General features: G+C 40.7%; 1 protein-coding gene across 7 annotated transcripts in view; it reads right to left on the bottom strand.

The window, feature by feature from the left end:
- eif4eb (eukaryotic translation initiation factor 4eb) overlaps positions 1 to 21,751 on the bottom strand; it is a 76,203-nt gene that overhangs the window by 1,161 nt on the left and 53,291 nt on the right. For 6 of the 7 annotated variants that reach the window (XM_069925646.1, XM_069925642.1, XM_069925644.1 and 3 more), the window contains 5 exons: positions 21,543 to 21,646; positions 17,412 to 17,507; positions 11,000 to 11,063; positions 9,147 to 9,260; positions 7,743 to 7,882 (listed from right to left, as the gene is read on the bottom strand). In XM_069925646.1, the coding sequence (XP_069781747.1) occupies positions 7,743 to 7,882; positions 9,147 to 9,260; positions 11,000 to 11,063; positions 17,412 to 17,507; positions 21,543 to 21,646 (518 nt within the window). Of the gene's footprint in view, positions 1 to 7,188; positions 7,491 to 7,742; positions 7,883 to 9,146; positions 9,261 to 10,999; positions 11,064 to 17,411; positions 17,508 to 21,542; positions 21,647 to 21,751 lie in introns of those variants that run through there. The other variant, XM_069925649.1, reaches the window with a different exon arrangement.

Genomic DNA, 21,751 nt, shown 5'->3' with positions numbered 1-21,751 from the left:
ACAAAAAAAAAATCCATTACTGGATAACCAATAATCTCAGGCTTATTTTAACAGTGGTTTCTTAAAACAAATACTGTTCCATTTAAGTGGATAATCAAGGGGTTTAATTAATGTAGCAAAAGAAAACAGTTATGTACACACACACTCTCCCAATGTTAGGAATAATTTTCAGCAAATATTTTCCCCAAGCTAACTCCTTTTAGGAATCAATAAATGCAGCTTTCACTGAGACAATTCCAAAACTGTTATGGATGAATCAGTAAAATTTGGATGCAAAATGAATAAATTGCTATCTAAGTTTCCAGATTGTAGTCAACATTTCAAAACTTTGATTTCATTTCATTTGCATGATTCTAACCCTCATCTCCCTCTAGATAACTGACATCTATGCATTCCAAGATCAAACTCCACATCTCAATTTTTTCACAAAAACTTTCAACAGCAACAATCTAAAAAAAATGTGAAGATGAAGATAACATTATGTTGACACAAGTTAAAAAAAAATCTAGCTTTAGTATTCCTAATTTTAATGGCATCCTTTGGAGTTAATTGAAAATCTTAGTATCTCAGAAACAAAACCCGCCTTTTCCAAGGACTTTTCTTGGTATTGCTTGGATTGAGGCTACCCAGTCCTTGAACTCATGGCTAACCCTAACACAAGGTGGGTCCCGAACAGCCTCAAGTTGTACATGTCCTACTGACTTATTTTCAGAAGGTAATTCACTGGTGTATCGACAGAACTGATTTACTGCATCTGGTGCTCCCTTTGTGGCTTCTCTACACCTTCTCAACGACCAGCTGCTGAATAGCATCAACAATCTTCAAAGCTCGTGGGCAACAGCCAAGTCAGGCTGGCTGGAATTCAGAGTCCTTAAAGGGCCAGGACACCATCAAGGTCAAGGTCAGAAACATAGGCATGAGGGCCAGAATCCAAACCAGACTGAAGCACAGTGGACTGAGGCCTCCCCTACCATCAATACTACTGGTGCATGTCCAGTCATTAGAAAAAATTAATGACCTCAGGGCAAGGCTGTTTATCAGAGAAAGGTGAGACATAGAATACTACAGTACAGGACCTTCGATCCATGGTGTTGTGCTGACCTATATATTCCTTAAAAAGTACTAAACCCTCCTTACCCCATAACCCTCATTTTTCTTCAATCCATGTGCCAAAGAGTCTCTTAAATGCCAATATTTAAGCCTCCACCACTATCTCTGATAAGGCATTCCAGGCACCCACAAATCTCGACATAAAAAACTGACCCCTGATATCTCCCCTCCCTTCACTTTGTACACATTTTCTCTGGTGCTTGCTATCCACATCTTATTATGCCTCTCATAATCTAATACACAGACTTCTATTAAGTCTCCTCTCATCCACCTACACTCCAAAGAGAAAACTCCCAGCACTGCTAACCTTGCCTCATATGACTTGTTTTCCAATCCAGATAATATCCTGGAAAATCTCCCCTGAACCCTCTCCAAAGCTTCCACATCCTTCCAAGAATAAGGTTACCAGAACCAAACAATACTCCAAATGTGGTCTTGCCAGAGAATTGTAGAGTTGCAACATGACCTCTCTACTCTTGAACTCAATCCCTCATTACTAAAGCCCAGCATCCTATAGGCCTTCTTAACTATCCTATCAACCTGTGCAGCAACCTTGAGGGATTTGCACCCCAAGATTCCTTTTTTCATCGACACTCTTAAGTAACTGACCATTAACCCTGTACTCGGCCTTCTGATTTGTCCTTCCAAAATGTATCACCTCACACTTATCCGGATTGAACACCATCTGCCACTTTTCTGCCCAACTCTGCATCCTGTCTATATCCTTCAATTCCATCCACAACTCCTCCAACCTTCGTACCAACTGCAAACTTACTGACCCATCTTTCTGCCTCTTCATCCAGGACATTTATAAAAATCACTAAGAGCAGAGGTCCCAGAACAGATCCTTGCAGTACATCACTAGTCACTGACCTCCAGGCAGAATACTTTCCTTCCACTACTACTATTGCTTTCTACCTGCAAGCCAATTTTTTTTATCCAAATGAATCTCAGTTGTTTGCTGCACCGAGACCTGGCTAACAGTGAACACACCAAATCTCTACGATCTGACCAGAGGGTTTCATAATTCTCAGATTGGATCGGAACTCTGATTTTAAATTTACTCATACAGCATGGCAACAGTTCATTTTGGCCCTTGAGTCCATGCCACCCAATTTACACTGGGAGCTCCAGTTTCCTCCCACCAATCAAAATGTACCAGGGGTGTAGGTTAATGGGGTGTAAATTGGGCAGCACAGACTCGTGGTCCGAAATGGCCTATTACCATGCTGTATATCTAAATTAAAATTAACCAACAACCCCAGTGCATTTTGAACAGGAGGATGAAACTGGAGCACCCAGAAAAAACCCACGCAGTTATGGGAAGAACGTACAAACTCCTTACAAACAGTGCGGGTCTCGAACCCCAGTCCAGTCACAATCACTGGCGCCGTAAAGGCATTGTGCTAACTGCTACACCAACTGTGCCTCTCTCTTTTGGCAAAGAGAGAGAACGTATTATGTGCTTTTTAATTTATACCAGCTGGTGCACTGAATTTGGGGTCACGTTGACCTCCTGCTCCACTGCCTTAGAACAAATCTTGATTAAAATTAGAATCTTCCATCTACTTCTAAAGTTCTCATCAGTGATTCTCACTTTTACACCAAGATAAGGAAGGCCTACTGTCCTTGGCAAGACGGATCATCTGGCTTTGTTCTTCCTACAAAGCCAAAAAGTAGAGACTCCAGAGATCAGTACAGCCAACAGGTAGTCACAGGAGTCTGAAGAATGGCTACTGGACTACCTCAAGTCAGCAGTAAAACACGAAAATCTGCAGACACCATGTTGAAATAAAAACACACAAAGCTGGAGAAACTAAGCAGTGACCTTTATATGACAAAGGTAAAAATACATAACCAATGTTTCAGGCTTGAGCCCTTTATCAGTAGGCATCCGAACAAAAGACTAAGGGGTGGGGGGGGGGGGAGGGGAAGAAGGGGTGGTCACAAGGCAGGAGGTGATAGGTGGAGGAGGGAGGGGACAGGAGAGATCAAGGGGAGGAGGGATGGCTTGAAGGGAGGGGGAAAGGAGGGAGAAAAACTGGAAAGGGGAAGGGGGTGAAGGGGAGATAGAGAATGCAGGTTAGCAGAAACCAGAAAAGACTGAATGCCATCTGGCTGGAGATTGCCCAGATGGAAAATAGAATGTTGTTCCTTATTTGCAGGTGATCTTGGTGGGATACTGCACAAGGTCATGGACAGACCTGAGTGTGACATAGAACTGAAATGGTTGGCTACTGGGAGGTCTCTGTTATGTAGAGGATGGAGCGAAGGTGCTCAGCGAAGCAATCTTCCAATTTGCACCAGATGCAGTAAATCAGTCCTATGGGTACACGTGAAGTGTTGCTTCACGTGAAAGGCCTGTTTAGGGCCCTGGACCGAGGTGAGGGAGGAGGTGTGGGCGCAAGTGTTGCACCTCCTGTGGACACAGGGAAAGGTGCTGGGGGGAGGGGGGTCAATTGGTGTGGAGGGATGTGTACATGTGGGAGTCATGGATGGAAGGCAGAGAAGGGAAGATCTGTCTGCTGGTGTGATCCTGTTGTAAGTGCAGAGGATAAGGCATTGGTTGCAGAGGCTGGTGGAGTGGTAGGTAAGGATATGGGGTGTTCCATGTTTGTTATGTCTGGGAGCAGAGGGGGCCAGGGCAGATGAGTGTGAAATTGGGGAGATGCGGGTGAGGGCTGAGTTGATGGTGGTGGAGGGGAAGCCATGTCTGTGGAAGAAGGCAGACATTTCAGAAGATCTGGACTAGAAGATTTCATCTTGAGAACAGATGCAGCAGAGACACAGAAATTTAGAGAAGGGGTTAGGGTTAGGAACAGGGCATGAGGAAGTGTAGTCAAGGTAACTGTGGGAGTTAGTGGACTCGTAATATGTCAGTGGAAAGCTTGTCTCCCGAGATGGAGACAGATGCATGAAGGGGAGAGTGTTGTCGGAGATGGACCAGGTGAGTTTGAGATCGGGGTGGAAATTGGCCACAAATTGGATGAAGTTGACAAGCTCATCACGCGCTCATGAGGCAGCCTCGATGTGGTCATCTATATACTGGAGGAAGAGTTGAGGGGGGTCTTACCTGTGTAGGCTTCCAGCATTGATTGCTCCACAAAGCCCACAAACAGGCAGGCAGAGCTGGGACCCATGCAGGTGTAGCTGGGACCCATGCAGGTATCCATGACTACTCCTTTGATTTGGAAGAAATGTAACGAGTTGAAGTTGTTTAAGGTGAGGACAGTTCTGCCAAGCAGAGGATGGTGGTGATGGAAGGTGACTGGTCAGGTCTCTGGTCCAGAAAGAAGCAAAGTGATTTAAGACATTCTGTATGGGGGATTGGACATCCATCGTGAAGCTGAGGCAATCCAATTCAGGGAATGTGAAGTCATTGGAGATGGAGGGCATGTAGATGTAGGTGGGGCGGGATTGGACTAACTAGAGGAGAAAAGATAAAGTCAAAGTAAGATAAAACTGGTTCAGTGGGACAAGAGCAAGCAGAAACAATGGGTCTACCCAGGTGGTTAGGTTTGTGTATCTTGGGTAAGAGGTAGAAATGAGCAATGCGGGAATAGTGAACAATGAGGTTGGCTACTGTGGGGGGGGGGAGATAGGTGACCAGAGGTGATGAGGTTGGAAATGCTGTTGGAGAGTGTGACTTGATGTGTCATGGTGGGGTCCTGTGGGAGGGAAAGATAGGGAGGCGTCTGAGAGTTGTCATCTAGCCTCAGGAAGGTAAAGATCAGTGCGCCAGACCGCAACAGCGCCATCCTTATCTGCAGATTTGATGGTGAGGTTGGGATTGTTGCAGAGAGAGTAAAGGGGAGAACATTTGGAGGAAGTAAGACTGAAATACGACAGGGGGTGGTGAAGTTGAGTCAGTTGATGTCTCGGCGGCTTTCTGAGAGCTGTCGCTTTGGCCTCAGCAAGGTAGTTTCTGAGAGCTGTCCCACCAAAACCACCTGAAAATTGGAGGAACAACACCTTATTTTCTGTCTGGACAATCTCCAGCCAGATGGCATTAATATCAACCATCCGCTAACTTGCTTCCTCTTCCCCCTTCCCCTCCCAGTTCTCTTCCTTCCCTTCCCCTAGTCACCCTCCTCTCCTTGATCTCTGCTGTCCCCTCCCTCCCTTCTCCATCTATCACCTCCTGCCTTGTGACCACCCCTCCCCCCCCGACCCTTTTGTTCGGACATTTTCCCATACCTTGAAGGGTTCAAGTACAAGAAATCAGTTATGTATTTTTACCTTTGCTATATGAAGGACACTGCTTGGCCTGCTGAGTTTCTCCAGCATTGTGTGATTTTACCTTGAATCAATGGATTTGGTAATGTTCAAGAATTCAGTTGAGCATCTGAAATGATTACACCATGACCATTACAGACTATGTGGACGAGTGTGGCACAACCAAATAGTTCAGTGTTTTCCACAACCAGAAGTCGAGCGTGAACAATGAAATCCAGAATCTGCTGAGAGCTAGATCACAGGCATTTAAGACTGGAGATCCAGAACACTACACAAGGAACAGGTACAACCTACGAAAAGTCATCTCCTGGACGAAGTGGAGATGCCGAATGTGAATAGAAACAACAAATGATATCGGATGAGAATGGAAACAAATGATACCCAAAAGCTGTGACAGGACCTAAATGACACAACCTACCATAAAACCAAATCCGGTGCAGTAGGAGAAAGCTTCACTCCAGATAAGCTCAATGACCTCAATGCTTGATTTGACCACCAGAACAAGAACCACTGTGCACCCCACATCTCCTGATGATCCTTTACTCTCAGTATCAAATGATAACATGCTGGCTGCTTTCAGGAGACTGAATCTAAGGAAAGTATCCAGTCCTGACGAAATACCCTGCCAAGTACTGAAAACCTGTGCTGACCATCTCACGGACATCTTCAACATCTCACTCCAGTGGGATGTGCTACGCACCTGTTTCAAACAAGCCTCAATCGTGCCAGTACCCAAGAAGACTATGGTAACCTGCCTAAATTATTATCGACACAATGATGAAGTGTTTTGAGAGGCTTGTGTTGAAGTTTATCAGTTCTTGTCTGATGGCGACATATATCTGTTCCAATTTGCCTACTGCAGCAATAGGTCAACAGTAGGTGCCATCTCACTGACTCTATTCAAAGCCATGGAACACCTGGTCAGTAAAGATGCATACATCAGGATGTCCTTTATCAACTACAGTTTAGCATTCAACACCATCGTCCCCTCAGAACTGACCAGCAAACTCCAAGACTGGGCCTCAATACCCTAGTGTGTAATTAGATCCTGGATTTCCTCACCTCATGACCACAATCAGTGATGATGGTAAGAACATCTCCTCCACAATTACACAACAGGACTGCATTCTTAGCTCCCTGCTCTACTCTCTATTCACCTCTGAAGGTGTGGCTCATTATAACAATAACACCATCTACAAATGTGCTGATGATACCAAAGTAGTGGCTTGTATAAAAAGAGGTGATGAGTCAGCGTACAGGACGGAGATTGAAAACTTGGCTGAATGGTGTACAAACAACCTTGTACTCAATGTCACCAAATCCAAGGAGCTGATTATGGATTTTAGCAGGGGAAAACCAGAGTTATATGATCTCGTGCTCATTGGAAGATCAGAGTGGAGAGGATGAGCAAATTTAAATTTCTGAGAGTAACCATCTTGGAGGATCTTACCTGGATCCAACACACTAATGTTTTCATGAAGAAAGCACACTAACACCTCTACTTTCTCAAGAGTTTGTAGAGTACTGGTACGACATCAAAAACCTCAGCAAACTTCTACTGCTATGTAGTGGAAAGTGTGTGGACCAGCTGATATGGGAGCATCAAAAACTGAGTGGAAAGCCCTGAAAAAAGTAGTATTCCATCCAGAAAAATCCACATGGAACGCTGCCACTGGAGAGCAGCACCAATCATCAAGGATCCACACCCACTCAGGACATGCTCTGCTGTCACTGCTTTGACCAGAAGAGGAACAGGTGCCATAAGGTTTGTGCACCAGGTTCAGGAACAGTTGCTACCCCCTCCACCATCAGACTCCTCAACAACAAACACAATCAAACTCATTTAATTAAATATTTATTTTCTTTATTGCACCGCTTGTTTTCATTTCTTTCTTTGTTTAATTTCTCTCTTTTGATACACATCTTTTCTTGAGTAGTTTTATTTGCTCTACCAAAATCTACCTGGCCTGCAGGAAAAAAAGAATCTCAGGGGTGGATTGGATGTCATCATGTATGCACTCTTGTGCATAAATCTGAACTTTCAATTTTAAGGTTCAAAGGATTAGATTAGATGAATCCAGAATGCATAACACAGCTGAAGTCTTCAAGCTGCTTCTCTTCTCTTCTGCTCTACCTTCAAGATTCTGCAGCAAACCAGTTTAAAACATTAACCATAGTTTAGTAGAAGGAAGTTTGTAAAATGTCATTTTTGAAATACTTTAGATGTTAAAGACTTCCTTAGGTTTGCAGGAAGATGAATTACTCAGGGGGGAAAAAAAGCTAGTTTATGTTCGACATTGTGAAGAGCACCCTTTCACAAGGCTTGCCACAACATAGCACAAGTGTTTAAGAGAAGAAATTATAAATGTTAAAAAGTGAATCTTATGTTAACTTACCCTATATATGTGATAGATTCTCTATTTTCACAATCAGTAGTCCATATAGCTATTTTGTCACCTTTGTTTCTAACATTGACTACTGCGCCACAAGCGTCATCACTATGTTCATCAAATGCTTCTCCTATAAGGCACAGTAGCTTTATTGTGAGAGGGAGAAAGAGAACAGAAAAAAAGGAATTAGTGAATTGCTGTGAGTTTTACAAGCTTGAAGTAAATAAAGAAAACCAACAACGTACGTTTAACTTGCCTCAAAAAAATGAATAATCATCTTTCAGTCAAGACAAAAAATTGAAGATCAATCTGCTCTCTTAGATCGCCTCACAAGATCCATTGATCAATACGATACAGGAAAAGGCCTTTCAGCCTATGTGCCTGTGCCAAACATGATGCCCACAAACTAAAACACTGCTCCTTGCACTTGACATATCCCTCCATCCCCTTCATACCCATAGCACAATTCTGAAGAAAAACAATATCTTCCCCAGTCTTGTGGCAATGTTGCCAAAGTTCATTAATTACTAAACTGCTGTGTAGGGTGTTGCAGTATATAATTCAGTGGCCTCATTTAATGCCTTAAAATTTTCAAGTGGTGTCAATAGGCACTTTTAAGCTGCAGGGAGAAATCGACCCATTAAATCGCAAACCCGGTGATTTAAGTGCGATCTTGCCCCTGCAATGACGCAGTAAGTGACACATCATGCACTCCCCTGTGCTCCCACCAGCCATCAGTCATAACCCCCCACCGCCCCGTCAGTCCCCACCCATCATCAATCACCACCCACCCCAGTCGGTCACTCTACCTTGTCAGTCGCAACTCAGTCAATCAACACCCACCCTGTCAATCACGAACACCCAGCAACGTCTCACTGCCGAAAACCTTGGTGTCACAATTGGAGTGGCATTCGCAGCAGCTCACTGCCTCCCACTCCTCCCCCACCTCGAAGGCAGCAACTCCTCTCCCCATCCCCCGCAGCATCGACCTCTCCCCCACGGCAGCGACCTCACTTACTCCAATTGTGCCCACCTCTCTCCCCCTCGCACCAGCACCCCACGCCCCTAGGCTCTACAACAGCGACAACTCTCTCCCCCCACAATCGTGGCAGGCACTTCACCCAGGCGTTACGCTGTGATGCCAGCGCAACGTAGTTAAGTTTAACTGGGCTCCCGGACAACCTCTGAGGTAGGTCAGGGGTCTGGTTGGATTTGGACCATGCTGACCAGGCCGGACTCTTCAAGATGCCACATGAGTGGGGCAAATTACCGGATTAACCCCATTTTACACAGCAGCTTGAAAGGGCTAATGATACAATGTAGGCACACTTGCACAAGTGGATGGAGTGAGAGCACTGGCCTGAAGTAAACTGGACCAGAAATCTTTTAAAAAGGGGCAAGAATACTTACAGTTTCTAACCAAATACGATCCAGATCAGTCTTTCTCTGTTGCTTAGAAAGGGTGAGTAGCCATCTTCCCCCTCTCTTGTTTTTTTCATCCTCCCACATAGGTTCAATACCATCCTACACAGAAAATATAATAATTTTAAAACAGATCAGGGAGAGGCTTCAATAATTGTTAATTAAATTACATGTTTCATTTTGATTCCCCCTCCCCCTCAATTTAAACAAATGTATCTTTTAGTAAGATATAGAAGCACTCTGCCATTTGTACCCAAGGTATCATTATTGGCTACAGGTTCACGGTTGTCAGCATGGTTACATCAAATTAGTACAAGTTTTAGATAGATTATTTGAAATATTGGTGAGACTTTTCCACTGAAATTGTGAAAATATGATTATGAAACCTTAAAACAAGAATATTTAATTTCGATGACAGTACACATTTTATTCTAAACATTAGGTGGGAAATGAAATTTAGATTCTAACTGTTGAACAAAGAGTTTGTCAGTAAAAGACATTTTAATTTGATCTGAAACTATACCAATCAGAAACAAGAATGGTTACAAGGGTGGAAAATACATGCAAGCTAAGCATTTAACATCCTGAATAGGAAAAAGCAATATATATTTGATGTGTACATTAATTTTTACAAAATTCAGTACAAAGTGAGAATTGATGTTCATTAGTAACAGCAGTTACTAATGAACAATATATTTGGCTCAGCAGGTTTATGGAAATGTTCAAGAGCTATTTCCTAGCTATCCCTATTAGCACAGTCTTCTGAACATTTTCCCTCACAGAATCAAAGTTGCTTAGCACTTTGTACTGGTGTCTTTATGACTGCATAATATACTACTGACATCTCCACATTTACACTGAGGTACACATATGTGAATAAACAAACAATTCAAGTTCAGTTTCAAGAATAGAGACCAGTTGGCCAGCATTGACTAGTTGGGCTAAAATACATGTTTTTGTGCTGCAGAACCCTATAACTAATTGATAGTTTGACTCAATATACTAAGTTACTCCTAGATTTTGTAGCTAGAAAATTTTTCTCCCAATTGAGCAATTAAAAATCAACAATTGGATTTTTCTAGGAATAACATTTTCATTTCTATGTAACAGGCACTTTTCCATATCTTACTATTTTTGCTTACACCTTATCCTGAAGGCAAGGATTCAGAAAAACAGTCTACATGGTCTCTGGAGCAATACTCCATGATTTAAAAGGAATGCTTATTCTTTAACTCCCAGAAACTGCCCTGCTACTGTGATCACATTCAACTACAAGCAAATCTAAAATATAAAGATGACCTTCCAGAGTTCATGCTGAATCAAATTAAAGTTGATATTTTAGATTCAATAGTCAAAAGTGGATTTTTAAAAATGAAAGAAAACTGATTAGTATACAATTTCTACTTAACATGAGGCTGCTTGGTTGATTTGACTTTCTAAATTTCGCATTGTTCTCTTTCTGCATTCGTCTTTCAAATAAATAGTTATTGAACCAAATGCTGTGTAAGAAATGAATATTTTGGTGGCATGGAAGAAGTTGGAATGAAGAAAAAAAATTTCCTCAGGGCTACTTGTCTGGATCAGATCATTTTGGGAGATATCACAATGTCCTTTGTGAAAAGGGTTATAAATGTAACAAAATAAATCCTTTTGATAGTAACTAAATATTAATGCTTGAGCATCGTATGCCACAATGAAGGCTATGAAACTGAATGATGTGTAATTTCATTATCAATAGGAAAAAAATACAACTCAATATCTGCTTGAAATTTAGTTATTAGTATATTTAGGTTAATGCTACAAACTTATTCTGAAACTTAAGAGCATGACCATCTACTTACCTTGAAGAGAGAGTAATCGCAGCCTGATATTAAATTACTACAAAGCTGGATATGATTATAAAGGCTGTGAGATGGAGAAAAGAAAACAATTAGTCAGAACAAAGGGTTAAGATCACCAAACTCTGGGCATTTTTCCACATTTATTTATTATACAACTACATGAGATAATAGTGCACTGATGAATCTGGTTTGTATAATATCTATGGAAAAATCATTAATTCCTTTCGCCACTCCTCTATGAAGATCAACATTTTCATGTACATAGAGGTTTTTGATTTAGAGCAATAAGGATAACTTATTCCATTACTTAGAACGACAGAACACTACAGCACAGAAAAACAAGTCATTTGGCCCTTCTTGTCTATGCTTAAACATTATTCCACTAGTCCCACTGACCTGCACCCATTCCATAATCCTCTAGAGCTCTCCCATCCATGTATCTATCCAATTTATTCTTAAAACAAGAATGAGCCAGCATTTGAGAAATTTGCTTCACAGTTTTTCCACCATCATTAGTATTTACACCTGCTACATCTTTTAGACAAGAGCATTATTAAACCACCAAAATTTGAAGTTTAAAGATTTTGTTTCCGGAAATAAAACAGAAGACAGATTGAGGCAAAGATCATACTTAAGTTAGCTTCTAGTCACAGAACTGCATTTTTTTTTTAAATTAACACAAAAGGACACCACACAGACAGTAGGAAATCAAAGTCATCCATATTTACACTACCACTGTTTGAAGGATATTTTGAAAGGTGCCTTTATTCCAAAGGAGACCAAGATCCATGATGCAACATCTTGTGTAAATGAGAGTGAGCTCAAGGGCAATATTAGCATCCAAAGAATTAGCAAGAACTTTGGACTGGAATGCATCATCCATTCATACCAATGACCAGAATTATAGTATAATTCAGTATTAGTCTTTTTTTTATTTGAACATTTTCTGTGAGTAGCACTTAATAATTGGGCCTACACTTTCATCTAGTTCAGCACAATGGCAAAATACACACCAAGTCGATGTTAAAAATAAACAACTGCACTTCATTTGAGATGATGATAATTCGATAGATAGGTTATCAATCTAACACAAAATCTGTAAAATAATATGCAAGAGAAGCATAATGACACCGTCAGTGGAGCCATTGCTTCACAGCATCAGAGATCCTGGTTCAATCCTAATGCCAAATGCTGTCTATGAAGACTTTGCACACTCTCCCTGCAATTGCATGGGGTTTCCCTGGATGCTCCAGTTTAGCTCATTAAATGGATGATATAAATTGCTCATGTGTGGGTGAGTAGCAAAATCTGAGGGAGTTGAAGAAAACACAGGGAGAATAAAAAATGGGATGAATGTAGTGGTTTATAGCATAGTTTCCTCAAGCAAAATGACCCATTTGTCTCTAACCCTAACCTCTTTACTCACCACACAATTTGACATGCAAGGTCATGCTGGCCAACTTTCTGCATATTCCCTGCTGGCTTTTAATTACAAAAAAAAGCTAAACATCCAGTATCTACACAACAAATGATTTTGCTTCCAGTCATCAGTTTCAACTGTACTAAGATCTGAAGACCCAATGCACAGCAAGAATGGCTGCATTTGGGAGAAACTCTAGATCTCAAAGCTGAAGCAAGCCAATTTCCAAGGTGTTTATTCACCAAAAAGAAAAGACAGTAAGAATGCCCCAGACAATTTTACAACAGTAAGCAAAATCTCAACAACCAAGATGCAGAGATAATTGATAATGAAGATTAATGGAGAAGGAGGGAAAAGAAGGGTTGGTCAGTGATACCAATGGACTCCATAACAAATAATTCCCCAAATGGTACTGTTAATTATGTCCAAATACAGTCCTATGCAATAAATAAGGTGAGCCTGGAAAGGATATTAGACATAATTTGACATGCAAGGTTACTTTAGTATTTTGATTTATAGTAGACAAAGCCATCAACATAACTTACACTAGATAATAGATTGTGAGGGCCCAAAATAGTTTACATCCTTGAATACTTTCAAAGCTATTGGCATATGCTGCAAAATCTTGACTTTGAACAGTTGCTTTCAGACATCCAAATGAACCTTGTCATCATAAAATTGTGCTGCCTATGCTCTTTACTGTTCTCTCTCTGTAACTCTGCACTTCTGTCACGTTTTTCTTGCTGCACTATGTATAGGATGTCCAGCTAGACTGCTCACAAAACAAACTTTCTCCCTGCATTTTGGAAGAGCAGGTAGTGTGAAGAAAAGAAGGCTGCAGAAGGACTTTATAACAAATTAGGAGAATGGGCAGAGAAGTGGCAAATGAAATACAATGTTTGAAAATGTACAATCATGTACTTTGGTAGAAAAAATAAACAAGCAGACTATTTTCTTAATGGGAAGAAAATTGAAAATAGTTCTAAAGAGACCTGGAAGTCCTCATGCAAGACAGCTTGGAGATAAAGATGGTGAAGAAGACAAATGCACTCCTGGCATTCAAGAAGAATAGAGTACAAATTTGCACTGCTTAAAATCCACAATACGCTCTGACAAATCAGACATAATGCGATGTGAATGTTATGCGAACACAATATATATTTAGCGAAGACACACTGCATTGCACCTGTAACCTTTTTAGATGCAAGTAGGGATTAATGTGGAAACCGGCACGGGGCCCGTGGGGGGAGCAAGCGTGGGGCCATGGGGATGGTGTGAGGACTGACACAAGTCAGTGATATGGTAGAGAGCAGGGCAGTGGGATCAATGTGTATATACAGTTTCCTGTAGCTAGCATTCACTTTTCCTAAATTGCTGTGAACTTGGTCGTGGTAACTGAATAATTATGGGACCACGGATGTATATGCAGTCGGACGTGCCCGAACGGACATTATGTAGCGCATTCCTGTAAACAGAGTTGGATAGATAACAATAAATAAATTTTCAATTAAAAATTTAAATTGTGAAAGTAAATGATCTCTGGAGCAACCAGCAAAAAGGGAGCAAACATTCAGCCAGTGGAGTTTCCCAGTCATGACCCGTCCACAGCAGCTTTTTAAATAAAGTTTCAATAAAGCTGTGTTTGAATAAAATGATGCTGCCGAGGATGAAGAGCTGGCCGATCCTGCTCACCATTGGGATGACTCTTCCAAAGCGTCTCCGTATCCTTGCCTAGTCAGGGTCTTTATCTTTACTAATATTAAGTATATTATTTAGTAAGGCTTTAATCTGTAGAACTTGTGGGGCAGGGGTTAATTAAGTCAGTGATATGGTTAGCATAACACTGTTACTGAGCCAGTGACCAGGAATTTAAATTTTAAGTTACATGAATTACATGATTAAAGTGAATTTTACATAAATAAGGACTATATTACTGATTATTTTTTCAAATTATTTTATATTTTGCACTGTCTTTTGCCTTTTAAACTGCTTATTCTTAATTCTGGTGTATTAGTTAGGCATTGCAAGTGTATGTCTCAATAAATGAAAATTCGCAAACATGGCATCCGGGATCCCTGTATGTGCTGGATACCAGGGATTTCACTGTACTTCAGTTCAAATATCCATGCAAGCTTCATTGTGTCTCTTGATGGAAAACTGTTAAATGTTACCATTTCTGTATTGAACAATGTGCCCTATTTTATTCAATGTCAGTGATAACTTTGATATCTAATAAAGAACAGTCAATAATTATCTGGTCTGAATATTTAGACAAAAGCGATGCTTATTCCTATAGATTATGCATTGCTTCAGATACACATGCTCCATTTTCCACCTCAAGATGAAAGGATTCGGTGGAGCCACATGAAGCTCGGTGCTGATTCCAAATTAAATTAGCACCCCTTGCAAACGATTAATAAACCTTTGGCCCTTGTCAAGTAACATGCCCCACATTAAATGAGAAAGACAGATCAGCATCAGGCAAATGCAAAATTCTACTTTCTTAGCCATTTCCGTGGTATAGTTGAAATGCAAAGCAGATTAACCATTTACTCAAAGTACTGTTTTGCTACCTTTAAAAGGAAAAATGTTAGCACTGCAATTTTAAAAACACAAGACAATATTATTGTATATAACAGACAGCAATAGCTTGACACCCGACATTTGTGTGCCAGGAAGAATAAGTAGAAGGTTGATCTCCAAAGCCAAGATTAAAACCATTAATATAACCAAAAGAAATGGAAGCTCAGAACCCAGAGGGTACAATCACCTCTGATCAATTCCAACTTAATTTCTGTTAAGAGTTTAAATTAGACAATTTAAGAAAAAGCGGTCAAATTGCTCAAACTCTAAATCGAGAAAGACAGAAGATCTACTGGGAGCAGCATACAAATTAAATCAAATTGAACTATTATTAAGTGACTCCAAGTTAAGAATAGATTTATTCAGAAACAAAATAAAACTGGAACAGATTGAAGCCCAAGTCTCACTTTTCATTATGTTCACAAATAATGAGTACATATAGAGTCAGCTGGGAACAAAATCAATTGATCTATTGTGAATGTAAGAGAAAATTCACATTAATGAAAAGGGAAGCAAACACTGCTCCAGATAATGATGAAATGAATCATAGTTACATCAGCAGTTAATATACTTTGGAAGTCTACACTCTGCAATTGATTAATTAATTGGATGGATTTCTGCTGAGCCAAGAATAGCTTACTATCCAAGAAAAATGGGAATAATTGACATAGATAGGAAAGAACAGGCTTAGAAACAAATGATTCAGGCACAATGCTAACCCTTAATAGATTTCTGCATGGCTCACAAACCCATTTGAAAGTGGCAATGCAATCTTGTGAGTCCTGAAAGTTTCTAAAAAAATTTCTAAGAACTTAATAGATTAAAGATCCCTTTTGACCTCTTGGAGAGCTTGAAGAAACTTTTCAAATAAATTTCAAATTACAAAGAGCCATAAAGATAAGTCCATAGTAGGTTCACTGGTCACTGTTAATTGCCCCCTATGCATGGCTAAGTCATAGAATCTAGGAGAAGCTGATTATGAGAAATTAGGCAACTTGGTTGGCATGGAGGAATTGGGCCAAATGGCCTGTTTCCATGCTGTATAACTGACTTAATGCCAACAGACAAGGTATACTATTGAAATTGGCCTGTCCCGCATCAGACTTGTCAGCCACAAACGAGCCTGCAGCTGACGTGGACATTTACCCCTCCATAAATCTTCATCCGCGAAGCCAAGCCAAAGAAGAATATTCTGTCATCTCAATCTTGCAATTTGGTCTTGTCAAAAACATTCAAAAGGTAGATCTGATTCAAGAGTCAAAATTATAATTTATTGGGGAGAATAAAATGATTTGAGTATTAATTCTTGTGAAAACCACTACCCATCTTTCACCGGTCTTACTGCAACAGTGAACTCCCATTTTGTAAAAAGATATCCTCTGCAACTGGTTTCCAATCCAATTGATGATTTGCCCCTTGACTCCATCTACTCAGAAGTTATGCACAGAAGACTGACATCCTCTCAATTTTAATTTCAATTTTTTTTAAATGCATCTGCATCGTTCTGTTATCATCCAGATTAATCTCAGTCAAAATCAGGACTCATTTTAAAGTGATTAGGTGTGTTCAAGAGAAATTATTCAAGCAATTTTTCCATCTCAGAACAGAGAACAGACCTTCAGCCTACAACGTTGCGTTGATGAATATAAATATATATAACTGCGCCAAAACAATCTAATCCTTCCCTACCTCATACTCATAACCTATTTTTCTTGCATCCAAAAGCATTTTAAGTGTCCCTATTGCACCACCAATCCCAGCACTACATTCCAGACTCCCACTACTCCCCGTATAAAAAAATTTTATGTGTCCTCCAAATAGATATCCTTTCATAATCTTATATTGCTCAATTAGGTCAACTCTCATTTTTTTGTCACCCCAAAGTGAAAAGCCCTCATTCAGTCCACCTTACAAGACAATGTTCTCCAATCCTGGCAACATCCAGGCAAATCTCCACACACTCCCTAAAGCTACCACATCCTTCCTGTCATGAAGTAACTAGAACTCAATTCTCCAAGTGTAGTCTAACCAGAGTTTTAGAGTTGCAATGTTGTCTCATGGCTCTTGAACTCGATCTCCTGTCTAATGCCTTAACCACACTCTCAACTTGTGTGCAACCTTGAGGGATCTGTGCACTTGAACCCTGAGATCTATCTATTCCTCCACAATTAAGAATCCTGCATTAACCATGTACTCTGCCTTCTTGTCAATTTTTTTCCCCATAATCTTGTCATTTTTTTCTGATCAAGCATCTATACTTACAAACCATTTAAAATTACTTTCTCTCAATATATTACAATAGTCTTTTCCTATCTTAAAGTGAGGCATGCTTTGATCGCAATTGCCTGATTTTGCTTTATATTAACTTCGACAAAAATAAACATTGTTTTAATTTGTGTTTTTACTTACGCCCAGAAGTCTTCCACCGTATCGAATTTGGATATCAGGCGTAGATTTGCTTGCCAAGTTTTGTTTTTATCATTTTTGAAGAACCAAAGTGCCCATCTGCAAGCAATTGTATAGAAAATTAGATTCTATAAGAACACAGTTACCACAAAGAGCAGCTGTTGCAACCTTTCAAAATATTAAAATTCTTGAGAGGAATGAGCCATTGGAAGAGTCGGAATCATTGCTGTCTCATTTTCAGAACCTTTGATAAAATCAATCCCTGAGCACTAAAACACAATTTATTTTGCTTTTTTTTTTGAAAGGTTACTCATATAGAATTTCAGGGAGTCTCAAACACATTCTCAATGGAAATATACAACTAGATCTAAGGCAACAAGACCACAGTCTTAACAAGGAAAAATGTAAAACAATGATCATTTTCTGATGCCAATACCAAAGACTGATTTCCTTGCCTTCAGACAAAAGTTCACCAAAATAAAAGGGCAAAATTCCACAAATAATCAGGTTTTAAAGTAGAAAATGAAAAAGTGAAATAATTATAAATACATCACTGTTGCCCACACAGGCCACGGGTGACTAACAGTCAGGGTTTGAGAGGGTACAGAAGGCAAGAACTCCCGAAGGGCCTCCGACACTGAACGCTTCTTGATCGTGTCAGAGACATGGACTTGGAGCTTGGATTGCTCATGAACAGGAGCCTGTGCAGCTGCAGACACTGTGGGAACACTGGAGGCGAATCCACCGATACTCAATGACTCTGAAGGGACTCCCTTTTGCTTCTCTTTCTCTAATAATGTAAGGGGCTGCAGAAAGTATATCATGCATGTTACATTTTAATGTATTATTGCATGACAATAAAAAGGAAACTTGGACCACTATTTATTATCCTGGACAGCAACTAAAAGGATTTCTCCACACCAGAGGAAGACTAGTTTAAACCAAGTCTACTTCTATATTTTGCTTCAGCTAATTATGAAAAACAGGAGTTCCACTGAAAATTGCAGGAAAAGGTGTGAGGGAGAATACACTTCAGGGACAGCTTAAAAATCTGCAGATCACAATTAATATATATTTTGACAAAAACTCAAAATGAAGAAAGAAATGTGAATTACACATCCTATGACACTGTGGGAAGCTGGAGAAGAAATTTCAGGAATCCTCAGAGATATTTGTATCATCCTCAGCTATTGGTGAGATGGCAGGTGGCTATTGTTCTACCTTTGTTTAAAAGGCTACAAAGAAAAGCTTAGAATAAAGAGTGATGAGCCTTCCATCAGCGGTGGTTGTTATTAAAGACACAGCAGTTACATGCATTTGGAAAGGCAAGGATAGTCAGTATGCCTTTGTGTATGGTAAATCACACATATTTCTCTACCCATGGATCTGTCCAGATGCTCTACGAGGGCGAATAGTCTTTCCTCCAAAGTAGGACTCTACAGGGTTTAGGTTTCAAAAATTTAAAAGGGACCCCCCAGAGCAACTCTTTCCCCCTCCCCCCCCCAATAGATGGAACTAACTGCTAGTGGAAATGGTAGAGGCAGGTACAATGTGCAGCAACTGTGTCGCAGTGTGAAATGAAGAACGAGAAAATTATCAGACATAGTCGAGTCAAAGTTCAGTAAAAGTAGTTTACTCTAACAGTCACCTGCAGCTTTTAAAAACTCTGCACATTCCAAATGATCTCATCACACTGTGACACCATGACATCACTCGTAACTTCCTGAACCAGTTCAATTAAGCCTCTGGTGAGCTGCGATATGGCACTCCCCCTCCTCTCCCCCACCCCCCCCACCGGCAATAGAAGGCTAAACCTCTGGTGCCATTACTGTCCACTGCTCTTGGGCCTTAGCATCGGGGTTGTGGCAAGGGCTGCTTAAAGTTGAGATGAGCGGGCTTTAGTCGGTCAACCCTAAATGTCTCTGGATGCCCCCCATGTCCAGTACACATTGTACAGTTGTTTTGTAGCACTCTGAAGGAGCCCTTTGTAAGGGTGATCCATGTGCACCTCTATGCCTTTGTGATGAAAGGTGTCATTGTTGCATGCCTTGACATGGGAATTGGGGCCAATTTTCCAAGCACGTGCTGCGAGCATGAACTCCATAAACCAACTCAGCTGATAAGTTGAGATCCTATTTGGGTGATGTTCTTATTCCCAGGAGGATCCAGGGCAGCTCATCTGCCCAATCAGGTCCCTGGAGGCGGGCCATCAGTGCCTATGAAGCACTCCACCAGACCATTTGACTGCAGGTGGTAGATTGTCATGTGGTGGAGCTGCTTTGCCAGAAATCGCAACAAAACGTCCCAGAAGGTGGAGGCAAACTGTGGGCTTCTGTCAGAGGTAATGCCTGTGGGTAGGCAAAATCAAGATAAACAGACAGAAATAAAAGCTCTGACACATGAATCAGTCAACGAGACCGTCATAGGAACCGCCACCTAGTGAATCTGTTGATGACTGTTAACAAGTACCTAGACCCTCGTGACAGCGGAAGCAGGTGTGGTCGAACCTTCGCTGCAGTGGTTGGAAAGGCTGAAGTGACGCCTTCATGTGCTTTTGCACACTTCTGCCCTGTATGTGACCTGTTTTTTGAGCCCATGCAACACAAACTTGTCAGATATCAGGCGGACTGTTGCTCTAATGGAGGGGTAGGACAGTCCATGAATAGTATCAAAAATGCAATATCTCCACACAGCAGAGACGATAGGGTGAGGCTGACCTGTGGAAATGTTACACAGCGGAGAGGTACCTTGCGGCTCAAAGGCTACATCCTCAATTGCAGGCATGTGACAGCAGTTTGATAAGCCGAGAGTTCATTGTCCTGGTGCTGAGCTTTGGTGTGCGCCATGTAGTCAACACCTGGAGAGAGGGCACGTACTGCTTGAACGAAGGAGTAAGATAGGGTATCAGCCACCACATTACTCTTACCGGAGATGTGTTTAATCCTGGTTGAAAACTCGGATACGCAAGATAGGTGGCATTGCTGGCCAGGGATCTGATGCCTTTGCGAAGGCGAACATTAGCAGTTTGTGGTCAGTAAAAACTGTGAAGTCCCTGCCCTCCAAAAAAAAAGCTGAATTGTCTGACTGCTAGGTACAGCGCCAGCAGTTCACTATTGAATGTGCTGTATTTTGTTTCCAGAGGGTGGAGGTGCCTACTGAAAAAAAAATTAGAGGCTTCTATTGTTCCAAGACGCCACCTACTGCCGCATCTATTGTCAAGACAGTTGGTACATCCATTTGTGGATGGACCAGTAATGTTGCCTTCACTAGGATGTCTTTGGTCTGCTGGAATGCTACCGTCTTCTCCTTTGTCCACTCGAGTTCTTTGGCATGAAGAACGAGAAAATGATCAGACGTAGTCGAGTCAAAGTTCAGTAAAAGTAGTTTACTCTAACAGTCACACATAGCTTTTTAAAACCCCACGGGTTCCAAATGATGTCACACTGTGACGTCATTCGGAACTTCCAGAGTCAGTTCAATTAAGCCTCCGGTAAGCCACTACAAATGACATTTTTTTTTAAATAAACAGATACACAGATAGGAAGGGGTTAGGGGTTAGAGGAATATGAGCAAAGTGCAAGCAAATGGGACCAGCTCAGATGGGCAATGAGTCTGTCACTCTACATACCTCAGTATTTTGGTTAAACAACAAATAAAATGGAATTTAGGTAAATACATGATGCAGAAGGGTTCCATACAGAAATTGAAATAATTTTTACCTGGATTGTACATACAGGAATGTTAACAAGGACAATCGTTAATTTATTTAAAATAATGCTATGGAATCTCTTAGATCTAATGAGCAATTTAATGTCCAACACATAAGGCACTGCATTCAGATAACTATTAGGTGTCAGAAGGATGATGTTACTTTAAAGTATTTTAAGGAAAAATCTTTTTCTCACTACCTTAATTTTAGTATATTCAGTAATAAGCCACAAAACCCAGCAAATTGAATCTTTCTAAAGAAAATAGTTTCAGAAATATTTATAGGTATCTACTCTTCCGTGGGATTCTTTTTTTAAATATACTATATACCAAATCCATGCAATTAAATGGATTTAAAGTTATTAACATAAAATTGTATCAACTTTGGTCATATGATGACACTGCAAAAGTTCAAAGTTGCTTTACCTATTCTGTAATGGATGTTTTATGTAGTGTTCAGGCTTCCCTAATTCTTGAGCTGCTGTCTCAGTTTTACCTTCTTCTGAAGATTGGGGTTGTGTGGTAGTTTCCTGCAGAGAACAAGAATGGCCAGAAATGTTTAAATCGTTATGTTTGTACTGATACAACTGATGTCACAGAAAAGATTACTGACAAACTGAGCACCGAAAGAGTAA

The sequence above is a fragment of the Narcine bancroftii genome, chromosome 3 (genome assembly GCF_036971445.1).
Source record: "Narcine bancroftii isolate sNarBan1 chromosome 3, sNarBan1.hap1, whole genome shotgun sequence".
NCBI classification, from domain to species: domain Eukaryota; kingdom Metazoa; phylum Chordata; class Chondrichthyes; order Torpediniformes; family Narcinidae; genus Narcine; species Narcine bancroftii.
This window is presented reverse-complemented; position numbering and strand designations above follow the sequence as displayed.